The sequence below is a fragment of the Sceloporus undulatus genome, chromosome 1, assembly GCF_019175285.1.
Source record: "Sceloporus undulatus isolate JIND9_A2432 ecotype Alabama chromosome 1, SceUnd_v1.1, whole genome shotgun sequence".
Lineage (NCBI taxonomy): Eukaryota > Metazoa > Chordata > Lepidosauria > Squamata > Phrynosomatidae > Sceloporus > Sceloporus undulatus.
The window spans coordinates 183,646,656-183,667,093 of NC_056522.1; the positions used below are offsets into that span (position 1 = coordinate 183,646,656).

Genomic DNA, 20,438 nt, shown 5'->3' on the forward strand with positions numbered 1-20,438 from the left:
TTGATAGCCCTGTTTAAATATTGAAGGGTGTCACATTGAGGAGGGAGCAAGCTTGTTTTCTGCTGCTCCAGACTAGGACCCGGAGCAATGGATGCAAGCTACAGGAAAGAGATTCCACCTCAACATTAGGAGGAACTTCCTGACAGTAAGGGCTGTTCGACTGTGGAACACTCTTCCTCGGAGTGTGGTGCAATCTCCATCCTTGGAGGTCTTTAAAAATGGCTGGATGTCCATCTGTCGGGGATGCTTTGATTTGGATTCCTGCATGGCAGGGGGTTGGACTGGATGGTCCTTGTGGTCACTTCCAACTCTATTATTCTATGATTCTATGAGAGTGGTTTACCACACAATTGACATGGAAACCACTGAGTGACAATGTATTTCACACTTACTTGATCACTTTCCATCCAAAGTTAGCTACTGTTGGAGCAGTTCACTGTACAGTGATGGGAGCACATAAAGAGTTGGATGATTCTTCTAAGGGTATTAGTGGAAAGGAAAATTTCCAGCACCTTGGTGTCAGAGAGCTTCGACACCACATGTCATTTGCACAGCTGAACTTTAAATACTTTAATGTGTTCACTGCCAGGGCAGCACCCCTGTCTTATAAGAACTGTGTAGCTGCCATCTTTGAAAACACCATTAAAGATATAAAAACCCCTGTGTGACATGCACGTATAACTGAGACTGAAGTTCAAGGCAGACTGACTACATTTATATTGCAAAAGAACTTGCAGCACCTTCATGGCCAACACAGCTACCACGGTACAAACTCTATGAGTCTAGCGAGGTTAATGTCGTAGGGCTTCCACTCTGAAATTTTTGCACTTAGCTAACTATGTTACTTCCTATGGGAAAAGGTCTCCCTGGGCCTAAAATCACCCAGCACCATCAACATGGATAAATTAAACTCAACTCCCTAGCAGGCATTGGAGCAATTATTTGAAATTTGTTTTAGGGATGCAGATCTCCTGGAGGACAATGTGACTCCCTGACCCCTGGCAGTCTCTAACCCCTAAATCCTAAATGATTTTCCGTCACTTGCAAAACAAAACAAAACTAGAAACAGGGCTCTCATTTTATTTCTATTCCTCTGGAAATGTACCTTTTTTAAAGCGACCAAGATCCAGGAAATCAGGAGGAAAAAGAGGATCAAACTAATGATGGAACCAAAACCTCAACAAGTTTCTATCCTCTCCCACCCCCAGCCACAACACCAATTTCAAATATGTTACATTGAGTTAAATGTTCATTTTTGCCCTTTTGCATGAGGTGCTATGGTTTTCTACTTTAAATTGTACTTCATATTTGATAGCCCTAAGGTAAAAGCTAGGGACTTCCCATTGGCAGGAGGGGGACATACTCTACATTAACAAATGGGCAACTGTGGAAGGCTACGGGGTTTGGGGATCACACACCACCACTGCACCAGCTCCTACTAAAAATACACTCTTTTGCACCCAAATGCCCTCTTAAACAAACAAGTTTCATTTATATACCATTTCATACCGCCTAACCAGTGTCTAAGCGGTTTACAACTGTAAGCTAATTTTCCCCCAACAATCTGGCTACTCCATTTTAGTGACCTCGGAAGGATGCAAACCTGAGTTGAGCTTGAGCCCTTTTGCTGGTCTTGAACTCGCAACCTTATGGTTTTGAGTGAGTGGCTGCAGTACAGGCATTTAACCACTGAGCCACCAGGGCTTTATGTGTAGGTGATGTTAAGACTTATTACCTTATTTTGGGGCGCTCAGAGTCTTTTTCAGGCAAAAACATTTTTTTGGGGAAAATTTTTGCAGAACTTTGTTTTGACCCCCGGGATCCAGGAGACACAAAATGTGGTGAATATGGCCTCCACACCATCTAGAGGTAATTTGGGGCATTTTGATCAAAATAATATAATAATAATAATAATAATAATAATAATAATAATTTGGGGGGAACATTTTGGGGGGGGGAATGACCCCTGGGGAACACCTGTGGCCTGCAGGCTGCACTTTGCCCACCCCTACTCTATAGCTTCCAAAATATAAAATAAATGAGGGGACAGAATAACTTCAACTGGTTCCTAAAACTTTTAATTGCAAGGGCCTTTTGTGCGTTCCCAGAGAATATTGCTGACAGCAGAGACTAGCACTCAGGCTTGTCATCAAATGGCTAGGGCTGGCCCCTTGTGCAGGTAATAGGCCACTTCTTTCTTTTGGTTTAGTATAAGCCCTTGGAACAGGAATCATGAAGGAGGCACAGACAAACCTAAGTGATATGATTCCCTCAAGGCCCAAGAATGTTTAAGCACTGTCCTTTCCAGCATGAGTGGCTCCTCTTCTTCACTGGAGGATGTTTGGAAAAAGTCAGTCTTCAGGGAGGTGGTGCCAGGTTTCCTTCATCCTCCAAAGTGCTTGATATGTTCTTTCACAGTCATGCACTACTAGGGAGTGAATAATTTGTCCTTTCATGCAAGAGTGAAGAATTTGAGTCAACATTTTGCTTCCCAATAGTTAATAATAGGGAGCATTTGCATATTTATTTATTTATATTTCAGGTCATTTATGTGAAAACTTCATTTTCATACACTCCAACATTTTTGCACAGGAAAAAGTATATTTGGGCAAATGTTTCTTAAATATTCCCTAAATGCAGGGAAAAAAATGCATAGGTTGACTATTTTTTTCAACAGCATGCAATGAAAACCTGTATGAGTCATCTTTTATCTCTTTGCCCTACTTTTGGTTACAAACTCTCACCATACTGAAACGTTTGGGATAAAATAATCCCTCTTGGAATTAAACAAACACCTGTTGTCCCCCATGGGGAGAAGAAGTAAGGGACTCCCCCTCCTATTGTTCTTGTTGTTAGTCATTATCATCATCACTTCACTTCTTGCAAAAATGATTATGAGTGACGAACTGACTTAAACGTGGGTTTTCATGAACCCAATTCACCATCACCACACTGAGACAATTGTTCCTGGCATTGAGTGAGGCAACCTTCCTCTAGCCTTGAAAGAGCAAGCCGAGGAGAGACTAGGCTTTTGTAATCTGATTCTCTGTTTCTCATGATGGCTTTGGCACGTCTCCATCCCTCATCCTTCTTACCTTCTCTTACCCAAGATGACTAGGTCCATTATCAGTGCTTCAGAGCAGGTTTTTCCCTCCCTACCCCTCATAAATGTCATGTGTGAAAAAGGGGAATCTTTTTAGATTTCCTTTTTCTAGCCCCCTGAGGGTTCTGGCTGGTCTGCATCACTTCCTTCTAGAGAACTGATTTTAGTAAATGTTAATTTCATCACAAACATACATGTGTATCTCTGGGTTTTACAGCAAGGAGGCAACACGGCACCTTCAATACCTTATTGAAGCCCTAACATCAATTAAGATGCATAAGTCACCGTGTGACAGTGGTGGGAAGCACTTACATCTTTTTCAGGATGTCTTGTTTTTCCTGTTGAGTCAGAGAAATCTTGCACTTTCCATTTTCAGCTGATTCTCCAAAATATCCAGATGTCCCAGTGGAAAGAGGCTGTTTCTAACCCAAAAGATAACACAGGTTTTAAAGGTATGATCCAGTCAGTACCCATACAGCTACCTAAATGATACCAAATGCAAGTTACTCCTAGATGAAGAGAAGCAGACTCAGAAGTGAACTATTTAATCCTATAAAAACCCGGGATGAGTCTCCTGCAACTATCTTTTGCTGTACATTTTTCAGCCATTAAATTGAACCACAAGCAAACAAGGTCAACAAGCTAGACCCATGCCATGTGAAGAAACTGTTGGCAAATGTTTGATGTCACTGTGGCTCAAACTGTGACAAAAGCCAGGAGTCTGTGTAGCAGACAGCAGGAAGCTTTTTCACTTACTAGGACAGAGACAAGTTAAGCGTGGTCTCCACCACAGCTCTCTGAAGGATGTCCATATTTACTACATGGATACAATGAAACATTACTCATTTGTATCTTTCATAGAAACACACCTACATGATTGTTCAATTAATTCTTCAAACAGGATGCTTAAAACAGGATCAGATCTAATTACATAAAATTGCTACCCATTCTATCCAATGTCCTTGTCAAGATTTTACTTCCCTTACGTAATTCTTAGTTATGGGGCCCAGAGTATTATCTTACTGCTGCTCGGTTTATGGATGGCTTCAGCACATCATTATATTCATTCTTCTAAGCATTAACTTTCCAAGTGTTGCCTCTACCTTTGATGATTCTCATGAAACTTAAAACTGAACAAACTGGAAGTTCAGTGTATTGTTTCACTGCTTCCATAACTGCTGAACAAGTTAAGAATCAATATACCAAGATGTGCAGTGTTTTTTGGACCTATAAAGCAAATATAATAAATACCTATATGGAATGCTTCAATGGATCTAGAAAGAGTAATGCCAAAGACAATTTATCAGCAGGTGAAAATCAGTTTCTAAGATCCAAATTACTACACAAGATCCATTAGGGGAAGAATGAGAAGAGCAGATACATGTTTCTCTCCCATTACTACTGTGCTACATTGCAATCTGCTTTTGAAATGTATGAGATATGGCATGGTTTCCACAAGATGGTCCGCTTACTAGGAAAGATCTGGCAGATCATTAAACAGAGAGTCTGTGAACATCTAGAAAGCAATGCCATAATCACAAAAAGTCAACACGGGTTTCAGAGAAAGAAGTCATACCAGACAAACCTTATCTCTTTCTTGATAAAATTACCAGCTTGTTAGATGAAGGGAATGCTGTGGATATAGTATTCTTGATTTCAGTAAGGCCTTTGAAAAGTTCCCCATGATATTCTGCAAACAAGCTTGTAAAATGTGGGCTAGACAAGGCAACTGTTACATGGATTTGTAATTGGTTGACCGACCGAACGCAAAGGGTGCTCAACAATGGCTCCTTTTCATCCTGGAGAGAAGTGACCAGTGGGGGTCCCACAAGGCTCTGTCCTCGGGCCAGTTCTATTCAACATCTTTATCAATGACTTGGAGAGACAATTGGGGGAATACTTATCAAATTTGCAGATGACACCAAATTAGGAGGAGTAGCTAATACTCCAGAGGACAGGATCAAGATTCAAAATGACCTGAACAGACTGAAAAACTGGGCCAAGCTAACAAAATGAAATTCAACACGAGAAATGTAAGGTACAGAACTTAGGCGGAAAATGAAAAGCACAGATATAGGATGGGGGACAACTGGCTGAATGAAACTACGTGTGAAAGGGATCTAGGAGTCCAAGTAGACCACAAGTTGAACATGTAGTCAACAGTGTGATGCGGCAGCTAACAGGCCAATGCTTTTAGGCTGCATCAATAGAAGTATAGTGTCTAGATCCAGGAGAGTAATAGTGCCACTCTATTTTGCTCTGGTCAGGCCCCACCTGAATACTGTGTCCAGTTCTGGGCACCACAATTTAAAAAAGGACATTGAGAAAACTGGAGCATGTCCAAAGGAGAGCGACTAAATGTGAAAGGTCTGGAAACCATGCCCTATGAAGAAAGACTAAGGGAGCTGGGGATGTTTAGCTTGGAGAAGAAAAGGTTAAGAGGTGATATTGATAGCCGTGTTTAAATTTTGAAGGGATGTTATATTGAGAGAGGGAGCAAGCTTGTTTTCTGCTGCTCCAGAGACTGGACCCGAGCAAGAATGCAAGCTGCAGGAAAAGAGATTCCACCTCAACATTAGGAGGAACTTCCTGACAGTAAGGGCTGTTCGACAGTGGAACAAACTCCCTCGAAGTGTAGTGGGCTCCTCCTTTAGAGGTCTTCAAACAGAGGTTGGATGGCCATCTGTCGGGGGATGCTTTGATTTGATTTCCTGCATGGCAGGGGGTTGGATTGGATGGCCCTTGTGGTCTCTTCCAACTCTACGATTCTATGATTCTATGTGTCTGAGCTATGCTGGGGTAGGTAGTTCAAATGGTTTGATGATGTTCCTATCTATCTTCGTGTAGGTCTATCTAGTTTTCTCCTTGCCATCCAGTTTTCTATGTAAGGAGCATTCAGTTGTGTAAGCCTATAGCCCTCTGTGACACAAATGAGAAACCTGTTTCTTTATTATTTGACTGATACTAGACATAGAAATGTCACCTGGTGATTTTTGTTTTTACTACTTCAATTTGGCTGTGGAGAGGAATCGAGAGACCAAAGGCAAAGGATCAAAATTGCTCCATTCCCAATCTGCCTTTTCATCTGAGGGGGACATTTTGTTTTCCCTTGTGCGAAAAAAATAAACATGTCTGGAGCAATTTTGATGTGGAAAATAGCTTGCTTGAAATTCTGCATTTCCCCACCACCTCTGCAACTGATCAAAATATGGGGAAACTTTTATTCACAGTTGTGTTAAAGTAAAAACAAACAAACAAAGTTTCTGGAGACATTCCAAAGGTTTCCCATGTCAGTCTGTTGCTCCTTAGCAACTTGTGCAAAAGATCAGACTTTTTGATGTGTCTGACTACAATGCTGAGTATCACCAGTCAGCAGAGCCTGTGTGATGGTAGTTGTAGTCTGTCTGAGACCTCCTGAAGTCTTGGGATGGGGAAACCTGGATTGTGCTCACATATTTTCAGCTGTAGCCTAAAATTTGCTTTCTCAAACCAGTTATTTAAATGCTGAAGATGAAGCCAAGTAAAAAATATGGCACACATGGATTTTTGTTTTGCTTAAAATATCAGAGAGAAAGTGACAGAAAATGGTTAAAGCTTAGTGATTTAAAAAGGAGAAAGATGCACATGTGAAACACTTCTCAACATGTCCTATAAGTACAGTAGATTTTCCCCTTCCAGCCACACCCTGTAAGTGCTATTTTGAGAACTGAACAATTAACCTAAGGAATATGAGTCATTCTTTGAACCACTCTGTGGGACCGGAGAGCCTCTGCTTTCGGAGGGATGTAAGTGGCCTGAGGCTGGAAATAACTCCACAACAAGGAGGAGAAAAAAAAGTTTAGCAAAAACTAGACGCTTAATATAAGTAAGGTCAATGTAGTATTAATAGTGACACTCAATTTAACAATTGGTTAATTAGAAATGGTGAAATGGGGAGAGAAAGAGAAAAGGGGAAGCTTGTTTTGAGACGGGGGGAAATGACCCCGGGAAACACCTGTGGCCTGCAGGCTGCACTTTGCCCACCCCTACTCTATAGCTTCCAAAAATATAAATAAATGAGGGGACAGAATAACTTCAACTGGTTCCTAAAACTTTTAATTGCAAGGGCCTTTTGTGTGTTCCCAGAGAATATTGCTGACAGCAGAGACTAGCATTCAGGAGCTTGTCTTCAAATGGCTAGGGCTGGCCCCTTGCATGGTAATAGGCCACTTGCTTTCTTTTGGTTTAGTATAAGCCCTTTGGAACGGGAATCATGAAGGAGGCACAGACAAACCTAAGTGATAATGATTCCCTCAAGGCCCAAGGAGGTGTTAAGCACTGTCCTTTCCAACCATGAGTGGCTTCTCTTCTTCACTGGAGGACATTTGGAAAAAGGTCAGTCTTCAGGGAGGGTGGTGCCAGGTATCTTTCATCCTCCAAAGTGCTTGATGCTTTTCTTTCACAGTCATGCACTATTAGGGAGGTGAATAATTTGTACTTTCATGCAAGAGTGAAGAATTTGAGTCAACATTTTGCTTCCCAATAGTTAATAATATGGGAGCATTTGCATATTTATTTATTTATATTTCAGGTCATTTATGTGAAAACTTCATTTTCATACACTCCAACATTTCTGAACATGAAAAGTATATTTGGGGCAAATGTTCTGCTAAATAAGTGCCTAAATGCAGGGAAAAAAATGCAGAGGTTGACTATTTTTTTTCAACAGGATGCTATGAAAACCTGTATGATTCTTCTTTTATCTCTTTGCTCTACTTTTGGTTACAAACCCTCACCATGCTGAAACGTTTGGGATAAAATAATCCCTCTGGAATTAAACAAACACCTGTTGTCCCCCATGGGGAGAAAGAAGTAAGGGACTCCCCCTCCTATTGTTCTTGTTGTTAGTCATTATCATCATCATCCTTCACTTCTTGCAAAATGATTGTGAGTGATGAACTGACTTAAACGTGGGTTTTCATGAACCCAATTCACCATCACCACCTGAGACAATTGTTCCTGGCATTGAGTGAGGCAACCTTCCTCTAGCCTTGAAAGAGCAAGCCGAGGAGAGACTAGGCTTATGGTAATCTGATTCTCTGTTTCTCATGATGGCTTTGGCACGTCTCCATCCCTCATCCTTCTTACCTTCTCTTACCCAAGATGACTAGGTCCATTATCAGTGCTTCAGAGCAGGTTTTTCCCTCCCTCACTCCCTAATAATGTCATTGTGTGAAAAAGGGGAATCTTTTTAGATTTCCTTTTTCTAGCCCCCTGAGGGTTCTGGCTGGTCTGCATCACTTCCTTCTAGAGAACTGATTTTAGTAAATGTTAATTTCATCACAAACATACATGTGTATCTCTGGGTTTACAGCAAGGAGGCAACACGGCACCTTCAATACCTTATTGAAGCCCTAACATCAATTAAAGATGCATAAGTCACCGTGTGACAGTGGTGGGAAAGCACTTACATCTTTTTCAGGATGTCTTGTTTTTCCTGTTGAGTCAGAGAAATCTTGCACTTTCCATTTTCAGCTGATTCTCCAAAATATCCAGATGTCCCAGTGGAAAGAGGCTGTTTCTAACCCAAAAGATAACACAGGTTTTAAAGGTATGATCCAGTCAGTACCCATACAGCTACCTAAATGATACCAAATGCAAGTTACTCCTAGATGAAGAGAAGCAGACTCAGAAGTGAACTATTTAATCCTATAAAAACCCAGGGATGAGTCTCCTGCAACTATCTTTTGCTGTACATTTTTCAGCCATTAAATTGAACCACAAGCAAACAAGGTCAACAAGCTAGACTCCATGCCATGTGAAGAAACTGTTGGCAAATGTTTGATGTCACTGTGGCTCAAACTGTGACAAAAGCCAGGAGTCTGTGTAGCAGACAGCAGGAAGCTTTTTCACTTACTAGGACAGAGACAAAGTTAAGCAGTGGTCTCCACCACAGCTCTCTGAAGGATGTCCATATTTACTACATGGATACAATGAAACATTATCACATATTTGTATCTTTCATAAGAAACACACCTACATGATTGTTCAATTAATTCTTCAAACAGGATGCTTAAAACAGGATCAGATCTAATTCATAAAATGCTACCCATTCTATCCAATGTCCTTGTCAAGATTACATTCCCTTACGTAATTCTTAGTTATGGGGCCCAGAGTATTATCTTACTGCTGCTCGGTTATGGATGGCTTCAGCACATCATTATATTCATTCTTCTAAGCATTAACTTTCCAAGTGTTGCCTCTACCTTTGATGATTCTCATGAAACTTAAAACTGAACAAACTGGAAGTTCAGTGTATTGTTTCACTGCTTCCATAACTGCTGAACAAGTTAAGAATCAATATACCAAGATGTGCAGTGTATTTTGGACCTATAAAGCAAATATAATAAATACCTAATGGAATGCTTCAATGGATCTAGAAAGAGTAATGCCAAAGACAATTTATCAGCAGGTGAAAATCAGTTTCTAAGATCCAAATTACTACACAAGATCCATTAGGGGAAGAATGAGAAGAGCAGACACATGTTTCTCCCATTACTACTGTGCTACATTGCAATCTGCTTTTGAAATGTATGAGATATTGGCATGGTTTCCACAAGATGGTCCGCTTACTAGGAAAGATTCTGGAGCAGATCATTAAACAGAGAGTCTGTGAACATCTGGAAAGCAATGCCATAATCACAAAAAGTCAACACGGGTTTCAGAGAAAGAAGTCATACCAGACAAACCTTATCTCTTTCTTTGATAAAATTACCAGCTTGGTAGATGAAGGGAATGCTGTGGATATAGTATATCTTGATTTCAGTAAGGCCTTTGACAAAGTTCCCCATGATATTCTTGCAAACAAGCTTGTAAAATGTGGGCTAGACAAGGCAACTGTTACATGGATTTGTAATTGGTTGACCGACCGAACGCAAAGGGTGCTCAACAATGGCTCCTTTTCATCCTGGAGAGAAGTGACCAGTGGGGTCCCACAAGGCTCTGTCCTCGGGCCAGTTCTATTCAACATCTTTATCAATGACTTGAAGGACAAAATTGGGGGAATACTTATCAAATTTGCAGATGACACCAAATTAGGAGGAGTAGCTAATACTCCAGAGGACAGGATCAAGATTCAAAATGACCTGAACAGACTAGAAAACTGGGCCAAAGCTAACAAAATGAAATTCAACACGGAGAAATGTAAGGTACAGCACTTAGGGCGGAAAAATGAAAAGCACAGATATAGGATGGGGGACAACTGGCTGAATGAAACTACGTGTGAAAGGGATCTAGGAGTCCAAGTAGACCACAAGTTGAACATGAGTCAACAGTGTGATGCGGCAGCTAACAAGGCCAATGCGATTTTAGGCTGCATCAATAGAAGTATAGTGTCTAGATCCAGGGAAGTAATAGTGCCACTCTATTTTGCTCTGGTCAGGCCCCACCTGGAATATTGTGTCCAGTTCTGGGCACCACAATTAAAAAAGGACATTGAGAAACTGGAGCATGTCCAAAGGAGAGCGACTAAAATGGTGAAAGGTCTGGAAACCATGCCCTATGAAGAAAGACTAAGGGAGCTGGGGATGTTTAGCTTGGAGAAGAAAAGGTTAAGAGGTGATATGATAGCCGTGTTTAAATCTTTGAAGGGATGTCATATTGAGGAGGGAGCAAGCTTGTTTTCTGCTACTCCAGAGACTAGGACCCAGAGCAATGAATGCAAGCTGCAGGAAAAGAGATTCCACCTCAACATTAGGAGGAACTTCCTGATAGTAAGGGCTGTTCGACAGTGGAACAAACTCCCTCGAAGTGTAGTGGAGTCTCCTTCCTTAGAGGTCTTCAAACAGAGGTTGGATGGCCATCTGTCGGGGGATGCTTTGATTGTGATTTCCTGCATGGCAGGGGGTTGGATTGGATGGCCCTTGTGGTCTCTTACAACTGTACGATTCTATGATTCTATGTGTCTGAGCTATGCTGGGGGAAGGTAGTTCAAATGGTTTGATGATGTCCTATCTATCTCTGTGTAGGTCTATCTAGTTTTCTCCTTGCCATCCAGTTTTCTATGTAAAGGAGCATTCAGTTGTGTAAGCCTATAGCCCTCTGATGACACAAAATGAGAAACCTGTTTACTTTATTTTATTTGACTGATACTAGACATAGAAATGTCACCTGGTGATTTTTGTTTTTACTACTTCAATTTGGCTGTGGAGAGGAATCAGAATATGATCAGAACCAAGGCAAAGGATCAAAATTGCTCCATTTCCCAATCTGCCTTTTCATCTAAGGAGGGGGACATTTGTGTTTTCCCTTGTGCAGAAAAAAATAAACATGTCTGGAGCAATTTTGATTGGAAAAATAGCTTGCTTGAAATTCTGCATTTCCCCACCACCTCTGCACTGATCAAAATATGGGGAAACTTTTATTCACAGTTGTGTTAAAGTAAAAACAAACAAACAAAGTTTCTGGAGACATTCCAAAGGTTTCCCATGTCAGTCTAGTTGCTCCTTAGCAACTTGTGCAAAAGATCAGACTTTTTGATGTGTCTGACTACAATACTGAGTATCACCAGTCAGCAGAGCCTGTGTGATGGTAGTTGTAGTCTGTCTGAGACCTCCAGAAGTCTTTGGGATGGGGAAGCCTGGATTGTGCCTCACATATTATTTCAGCTGTAGCCTAAAATTTGCTTTCAAACCAGTTATTTAAATGCTGAAGATGAAGCCAAGTAAAAAATATGGCACACGTGGATTTTTGTTTTGCTTTAAAATATCAGACCCCTAAAGAAGTGACAGAAAATGGTTAAAGCTTAGTGATTTAAAAAGGAGAAAATGATGCACATGTGAAACACTTCTCAACATGTCCTATAAGTACAGTAGATTTTCCCCTTCCAGCCACACCCTGTAAGTGCTATATTTTGAGAACTGAACAATTAACCTAAGGAATATGAGTCATTCTTTGAACCACTCTGTGGGAACCGGAGAGCCTCTTGCTTTTCGGAGGGATGTAAGTGGCCTGAGGCTGGAATAACTCCACAACAGAGGAGGAGAAAAAAAAACTTTAGCAAAAACTAGACGCTTAATATAAGTAAGGTCAATATAGTATTAATAGTGACACTCAATTTAACAATTGGTTAATTAGGAAATGGTGAAATGGGGAGAGAAAGAGAAAAGGGGGAAGCTTGTTTTGAGAGTACTGTTGTTTATTTCCTGTGGGAATGCCTAGTCTTGTGGAAGAGAAAGGAAAGATTAAATCTTTTCTCATCCTGTTCAGTAATCCCAAATTCCTTTTAGTCAGTAAAATAAAGACAAGTATTACAGACATAAAAAGGATTCCAGAGATAGACATTATACAAACAATAGTACCACGGCAGAAGAGGACAAGCTATAGAGGGGAGTGAGTTGTAAAAGGATGGTTGGGGATGATGGGAGGAAGGATATATTACAGAGTTATTGTTTTTTAAATATGCATGGTATGAACTTTCCCACCTTTCTGTTCTCATAAAAATAGAATTGGGGCCACTCAATGACTAGCAAGATGCTTGGGAGTTGGGACAAACAAAAGTCCTTCTACAGACAGTACAGACTCATGGAACTCAATGGCACAAGGTGTAGTGATGGCCATTGGCTTACATGGTTTTAAAAAGCAATTAGAGAACTCCATGGAAGAGAAGAAGTCTACAAGCATCAATATGCCATATAGCTAAAAGGAAGTTTCTGATTCAAACACAGTCTCTCTTAATACCAACTGCTAGAAGCAAAAAGTAGAAAGGGGTTATGGACTCCCCATCTTCTTGTGAATTTCCTAGGAGCAGGTGGCTAGCCACTGTTGTAAGCAGGATGCTAAGGTTAATATATGTTCACTTGGATTTGGCAGGCCTTTTCTTATACTCAAATGTCAAAATGTGCCCAATTACTCTTTGATAAAGAAATGGAGGAAATGACAGAGAGGAAACAGTAACAGCAACAAATTAAGAACACATCATTTGGATGGTTCTCATCTCTGTTTCTAAGCCAAAAAGCCAGCATTGTCCAGGACTGCTGTGGTGGTCATGTGGCCACCATGGCTTCACCGAACTGAGAAGTGGTACCTATCTATCTACTTGAATTTGTTTGCTTTCGAACTGCTAGGCTGGCAGAAGCTGGGACTAGTGACAGGAGCTCAACCCATAATGCAGCACTCCGGCCTTGAACTGCCAACCTTCCGATCTTCTGAAATTCTGAATTGGCATCTTAACCACTAAGCCACTGCATCTCTTTTACTGTGCAAGAAATACACTGCTGGCTCCATAGATCTTTACCCAGAGAAATAGTTATCTTTCAAATATATTAAATTTGCCTAACATACAAAATGCCACATTCACAATAATGCTGGAAAAGTGCTATTTCTTTTCTCAACTAGCAAGGGATTTTACTTATTTTTAGGTGTTGTGGACACCTAAAAGTGTCCATTGCAATGCTGACAGTGAGTAATGATTCCTGATTTCCCTTATACCATAGTTGTACTTCTAACATGAGCAGCTTGGGTCTTCAAAGACAAAAGCCTAAACATCCCAAAGGCACCAGGTCCCATCTGGGAAACTAAGCTGGGTCCACTGTGGTTAGGGCTTGGATTGGAGGAAGTCAACGAACAGCTGGTGCTGCAGGCTACCTTTCAAAGGAAGGAACTGACAAAATCACCTCTGAGTATTCCTGGCTAAGAAAACCCTTTGAAATTCATGGCGTCATCATAAGTTGACAGGTAACTTAATGACACATACACACACAAACTTAAAGAGATTGTCTGTGATTTGAGCTAGACAGTGGTTACTAAGAGTAAATGAGGCAAGAAGATTCATCTCCTGACTTGAGGTTAGTTTCCACATCTATGCAAAGTACAGTCTTTTTTGGACTTTGTTCTGGAATGTGTATCACACTATGTAGAAAGAAGAGGTGTTGAAGGAGATGTGGTCTTCTGCGTTTGCCCAGGTCCTTTCTAGTTATATTAAAGCATCCCCTAAAGCACTTCCTAGTTAATTTATAGCAAATACCCCCAACCTAGTCCTCTGCATATAAGTTCAAATGTACAACTTTCATCATCCTCAGCTACCACAGCTGGGGCGAGGAAGGTTATTTTAAAGTTATCCTTGAAATCCTAACATTACTTTTCAGTTTTTCCCTGGAAAGTTGAGTTTGCAATTAGATTAGACATATTTTGTGGAGGGAATATACAAATAATTATCCTTATCTTTTGACTATATTTTGACTACTGTCAAAAGAAATGGGAAATCAATTGCAAGCAACCAGCAAGGAACAAGTAAGTGCATGGCATACTCTCTACATCAGGGACAGTTTGTTATATATTATTGACTACTACTACAGTAAACGGTACTGATTACTACTTAAAATGTCTGAATTTGGATACCTGAGTGGTGTTGAATATATCAACAAGAACATGACATAAAAAGTCTGCCAGTGGAATAGAACAAGGGAAGAATTTTTGGTTATTTTTACGCAATGTACAACATAAATAACTACACAGTGTTACTATGTGCTGGAACACTAGGATTCACATGACCACCAAAGCTTGGGCATAGAATGAATCTTTCACAGAGGCCAGATGTACTCAGAAACAAAAATAACTTTTCACTGTTTTTCAAAATAAATTGACAAAGTACTTTTTTTAAAAAAAACTTTACAGAGGAATAGTTTGTTTTTCTGCTATGCTGACCATCAAGAAAAGAACTTGTGGGTAAGTGCAAATAAATGCTGCAGTTTATGTGCTATATGCAACACACCCTTTGGATTATTACTCCAAGGCTAAGATGTTAATTCAGGCAGAATTACTTCTGATTGCATGAGTCACATGACTATAGATAGTGGAATCAGAGGGAATATTTGTAGATAATGAATCTATTCTTCACTAACAACATAAAAAGGAGTAAAGGTCATTAACTTAAAGAAAATAAATCAGGACAACATTCTCTTGATGCCATGCAGGGAAAACTCAAGCCATAGCAATCCCTAGAGTGTTCCTTTTTCTGTTTTTCTGTGATGTTCTTCTATTTTCTGAATAGTATTCTCCCTTTAAGGCAGACGTTTTCTTAGAGTACAGACAGAAGATGGTTAGGAAGAGGTGAAGATCAAACCCTCCTATTTCTAGCTGAGCAATTTTGAAAGCTTTCTGTTACTGTTTGGTTAAAGAAACACTGGGGAAGGCCAAAACGACTTTTGTCTATATCAGAAGCAAAAACACAGAATCCAAATAAATATTAGTATACTGTAGAAGAACTACATATGCCAAGGCAGATGTAGAGTTCCTGCTATGTCACTGGACTGTGAAGACTGGCAGCCACTGAAAAGGTGTTGATTTTTTCCTTGACATGCCAAATCTTTCCCTGGCACAGCTTCTCTCGCCTCTTCCCTGCAGTCCATTTTCCTCATTTCTCTCCAGCAAATTCCAAGACACTGGTAACTCCAGATCTGGGAGGGCAGGAGAATTGTGAACTCTTAGGATAATGATTAAGCCCACCTCCTTCTGATTTTCACTTGCAAATGTCTCCTGCAAACAAGATGTAAATGTGGACTCCAACATGGAATAAAGTTCACTAAGGATGCATCCACACTGCAGAAATAATCCCATTTTAACTCCTATTCATGGCTCAATGCAATAAAATTCAGGGAACTGAAGTTTGTTCTGGCACCAGAGCTCTCTGACAGAGAAGGCTAAAACTACAATTTCCAGAATACCATGGCATTGAGCCAGGACAGTTAAAATGGTGTCAAACTGGATTATTTCTGCGGTGTGCATGCAGCCTGAAAGAAGCTACATCTTTCCAAACATTGATGTCACAATTTACAAGTTCTGCAAGCAAACTTGCAGTGTGTTAATTTATGCAACAACCACCAGACATCTTTCATGACTGTATTTCACTAGACTATTCTCTTGGTGAAAAAAAAAAGTTAGATTTCTGAACAGAGTATATGTAGCTTAAAAATGTTGCTAGAAATAAACTTTTGTTATTTTACAAGGGCAAATTCTAAAACAGCAGTAGTAGCGGCTGCTTGTTGTTCTAATTCTGGTAGCATGAACAATAACTGTTGATGACTTCAAAGGTCAACAGTGCTTATCCTTGATCTTGCCATTTATAGTTAGATTACTTAAACTCAGAAGCCAGAGCCAACTGGCCTCAGATAAGCATGGTGGTTAAACACGGAGAACATCTTAAAGAAAAAAATCCCACCTTTCAGCCTTTTATCCTAGTTATAACTCAAGCGGCAGGCAACAGACAATCATCCTGGTTGCTTCCCTCAGAAATAAGATGTCCATAACATTAGTTAGCTAGAATGAAAATTGTTGTTCAAGAGCATGTTCAGTTTTTATGATGCATGCATTCATTTTAAAGACAGTGGTCACAGCTTTCAATTTTGATACAAGATAATGGAGGATAGCGGTCCTTTTGTAAGTGGTAGGTATGCTATAAAGTGTACCTCGCTTTGAGGCACTTCACTTTTGAGCACTTCACTAATGTGCTGCTTTTCAATTTTACAGTATTGCACTCTTTGGTTACCCATGCTCAGTCTGTTCACATCAATTGTGAACTTTGTGTCTCAGTGTCACAGCCTGACCTCTTTTTATTATTTTTACTTTTGCATAGGCCTAGAGCTATTGCGAAGTTATTAAATGATAGTGTACATATGTTTTTAAGCTTTTATATGCACTGGTAAGTGAGGGGAAATGCTGTAATAATGTGATATTTAAAGTGGTATTTGCTTTATGGTGATAGTATGGAACATAACCTGCCATATTAAGCAACAAATGTCTGTACGTATTTGAGCTTTGTTACTAATGGTGGCGCCTGTGGGACCTACTTCTTCCTAGTTTTAGAATTGCTTTTTTGCCATGAGGCAAAGTTTTTTTAAAATCTTATTTATCCTTTTAGGATATTAATTACTTAGAGATCATATTAGTATATTGAATATATAGGCATATTAAAATGTCGAATAATTTGTTGAATAATTTTTAATTTTTTTATTGAAAGTCTCAAGATTTGTTTTATGTTTCATGAGCTATATTTGTAGTTTTGCTCTGTATGTTTGTTTTGCTTTATATTTACTTTACTATTGTTTTACTATACAGTAGCTTTCCATATCCACGGATTCAAGCATCCAAGGCTTGAAAATATATATTTTTAAAAAATTTCAAATAACAAACCTTGATTTTGCTATTTTATATAAGGGACACCATTTTCCTAACCATAGTATTTAATGGGACATGAGAATCCATGGATTTTGGTATCCACGATGGGTCCTGGAACCAAACCCCTGCAGATAACAAGGGCCCACTGTATGTGTTTGTATACATGGGATCTCAAAGAAAGAATATCAGTTTTATAATGTAAGAATTCAAAGGCATAGCCATGTTAGTCTGGAAAATCAGACTAGCACCTTTGAGATTAATTGAACGAAAGAAGCTGGTAGCATGAGTTTTCATAGACTTGAGCCTACTTCCTCAGATGCATGTTTTATAATGTGTTTTGCTTTAAACAAATAACCCTTTTCCTTGTATTTCTGGAGATTTCCTTTCATCATCTCCCTCTCTCTTGCTTGAAGCAGAATGCTGAACTCACAAGGCCAGACATGTGCCTACCTCATTCACAGATCATGCAGGGAAGGAGGATCTATCTTTATGTTCAACAAAAAGGGAATATCAATGACAGGAACTAATCCCTTCCCTTTAGTTTGGGTCTGACATTGTAAGTAACCTGAATGGGGGGAAAGTGCCTCAAGTGATGGGATTATGGCATGGGTGTCGGTGTGTGTGTGTAGGGAAATGTGAGGAGAATTTTGTCCCCCAATTAAATATTCCTTCAGTCCCTAGATTTCTAGCATTTTAGTAATTCAAACCTTCAGTTGAGCATTTAGAAATATGATTTAGGCAGGCGAGGTTATCAAAGGAATGTGAATGCCACAAATGTAAGAGCTGTTGGTGTGAATGATTTTCAGTGCTAGAAAAGTGGGGATTGAAGGAAATTTCTTGGGGAGGGGCAGAATTCTTATTTCTGGATGACAAAGTCATTATCTGCACTGAAAACCTTGCTTTTAAAAATAATAACCACCACATGACATTTAAGATGATAAAAAAAAAACACCTGAATTCTCAATTTTGTTTGATATAGCTGGAAAGTCAGCTGGGTCACTGGATGGCAGTTAACTTAAAGGTGGATATAAGGTGACAGCCATGAAGCTAAATGAATTATTTTCCTCTTTTTCTTTTCCTTTATCTGGGGATGTAGGGCAGGTACCCATGCCTGAACTGATGTTACTGGAGGGCAGAATTAGATAAGGCAAATAGTGGAAACAGAAAAAAGAAAGCTCTAGACGTTACTGACAAATTTGTTGTTGTTAACTTCCATCGGCTTCAACTTATGTTGACCTCATGAATGAGAGACCTCCAAGTCACCCTGTCATCAACAGCCCTGCTCAGCTCTTGCAGACTCAGGGCCATAGCTTCCTTGACTGAGTCCATCCATCTGGAATGCAGCCTTTCTCTTTTCTTATTGCTTACCAAGCATTATTGTCTTTTCTAGTGAGTCATGTCTTCTCAGGATACGATCAAAGTTTTGTCATTGTGGCTTCTAGGAAGATTTCAGACTTAATTTTCTCTAGGGCCCATTTATTTGTCCTTTTAGCAGTCTGCAGAAGCAAGTGTCACCAAGCTGGGGGAAGAGCCAGGGTGCTGGCAAAGCAACAAGGGGCACACTTGCCCCTCAGCCATCCTTGCCACCACCTATATATTGTCAAGTATATAGAAGGGCAAGCCCTCTGGAAAAAAAATCAATACTGGCAGCTTCTGTAAAGATATTATTCAGTTTTATAAAGTTCTTTGAAAATAGTTTTTTGTGAGTTTTTGGGCTATGTGGCCATGTTCTAGAAGAATTTATTCCTGATGTTTGGCCAGCATCTGTGACTCTGAAGATGCCAGCCATATATGTTGGTGAAACATCAGGAATAAACTCTTCTAGAACATGGCACATAGCCTGAAAAACCCACAAAAAAACTATGGATGCCAGCCATGAAAGTTTCAACTTCACATTCTTTGAAGATATCCATAAACACAAAAGCAAGAGTGATCCAGCAGCCAATGTTTATTTAGACTTCCAAGAACCTTTTGAAAAAGTCCCCCATCAAAGCAGCCTAAGAAAATGTAGCAGTCACGGAAAAAGAGAAGAAATCATTGTATGGACTGAAAACTGGTGAAAGAGTGGGAAGCAGAGATTAGGAATAAGTAGTTGACTGCTTCTTACAATGGAGGGTGCAAACAGTGGGGTCATTCAGAGATCTGTACTGGGACCAGTGTTTTATAACTTGCTCATAAACTGTCTGGAGTTAGGCATCAGTAGTGCAGTTGGTAAGTTTGCTTAAGGCATCAAAATGTTCAAGGTAGTAAGAAAACAAAAACAGATTGCAAAGAGTTCCAGAAGGATCTCTCCAAACTTGGACATTAACATGGTAAATGAGATTCAGTGCTAGCAACTGTGAAGTGATGCATATCAGGGCCAAAAAATAAAAAAAAATAAAAAACCTCTAACTTCAGCTTGAAATAGATGGGATCTGATGTGGTAGTGACAGATCAAGAAAGGGATTCTGCAGTGTAGTGTATCATTTGATGGACATGTTAAAAATGAATGTGAACTCAGTATGTAGGTGCTCTAAAAAGACAAATTCCACTTGAGACAGATTTAGAAAGAAATTGAAAATATAACTGCCCATATCATACTGCTGGCCCGAAATACATGGGCCAAACAGTGCCTTCCAGGTGATTTGGGGGCATGGCGTTCAAATGATGCACACCCCCAAACAGCCGGTCCAAAAAGTAGTGGCAAAAAGCTGCACTTGTCAGCAGCCTGTGCAGTACTGCAGCAGCGTCCAGCTTTAGGACTGCAGCGTCTGGTCACCATGGTCTTGGAGTGATTGGGGCTGAAGTGGCCTCTGGCTGCTCCTTTTGCCCCATCTGCTTCATCCCATTGTTATATAAATCTACGATACATGCATGCTTGGAATATTAGTCACCACACTAGGAAAAAAGGATACTCAGAAAGATACAGGAAAATTTACAATGTTGGGCGCTGCTTACCTTTTTAAAGGGTGAATAAGGAAAGGGATGATAAGTGGTGTAACATTATGCATGGTTTGGTAAACCTGGATAGGAGAAGCTTTTCTCCCCTTTCATAATACTAGAATTCGGGGTAACTTGCTGAGAGGTTAAAAGGCAGATAAAAGGAAATATTTCTTCACATGGCACATACTCAACTGTAGAATTTGCTACCACAAATTTATTGATGGCTGCCAACTCATCCAGTTTTAAAAAGAGATTCAACAGA

The 20,438-nt window shown here is 40.0% G+C and overlaps 1 protein-coding gene across 1 annotated transcript in view; it reads right to left on the reverse strand.

Moving 5' to 3' along the window:
• The window catches only part of LOC121934780 (SLX4 interacting protein), a 108,094-nt gene that overhangs the window by 4,716 nt on the left and 82,940 nt on the right, over positions 1 to 20,438 (reverse strand). The window contains 1 exon segment of the mRNA XM_042475624.1: positions 8,554 to 8,663. Coding sequence (XP_042331558.1) covers positions 8,554 to 8,663 — 110 coding nt within the window.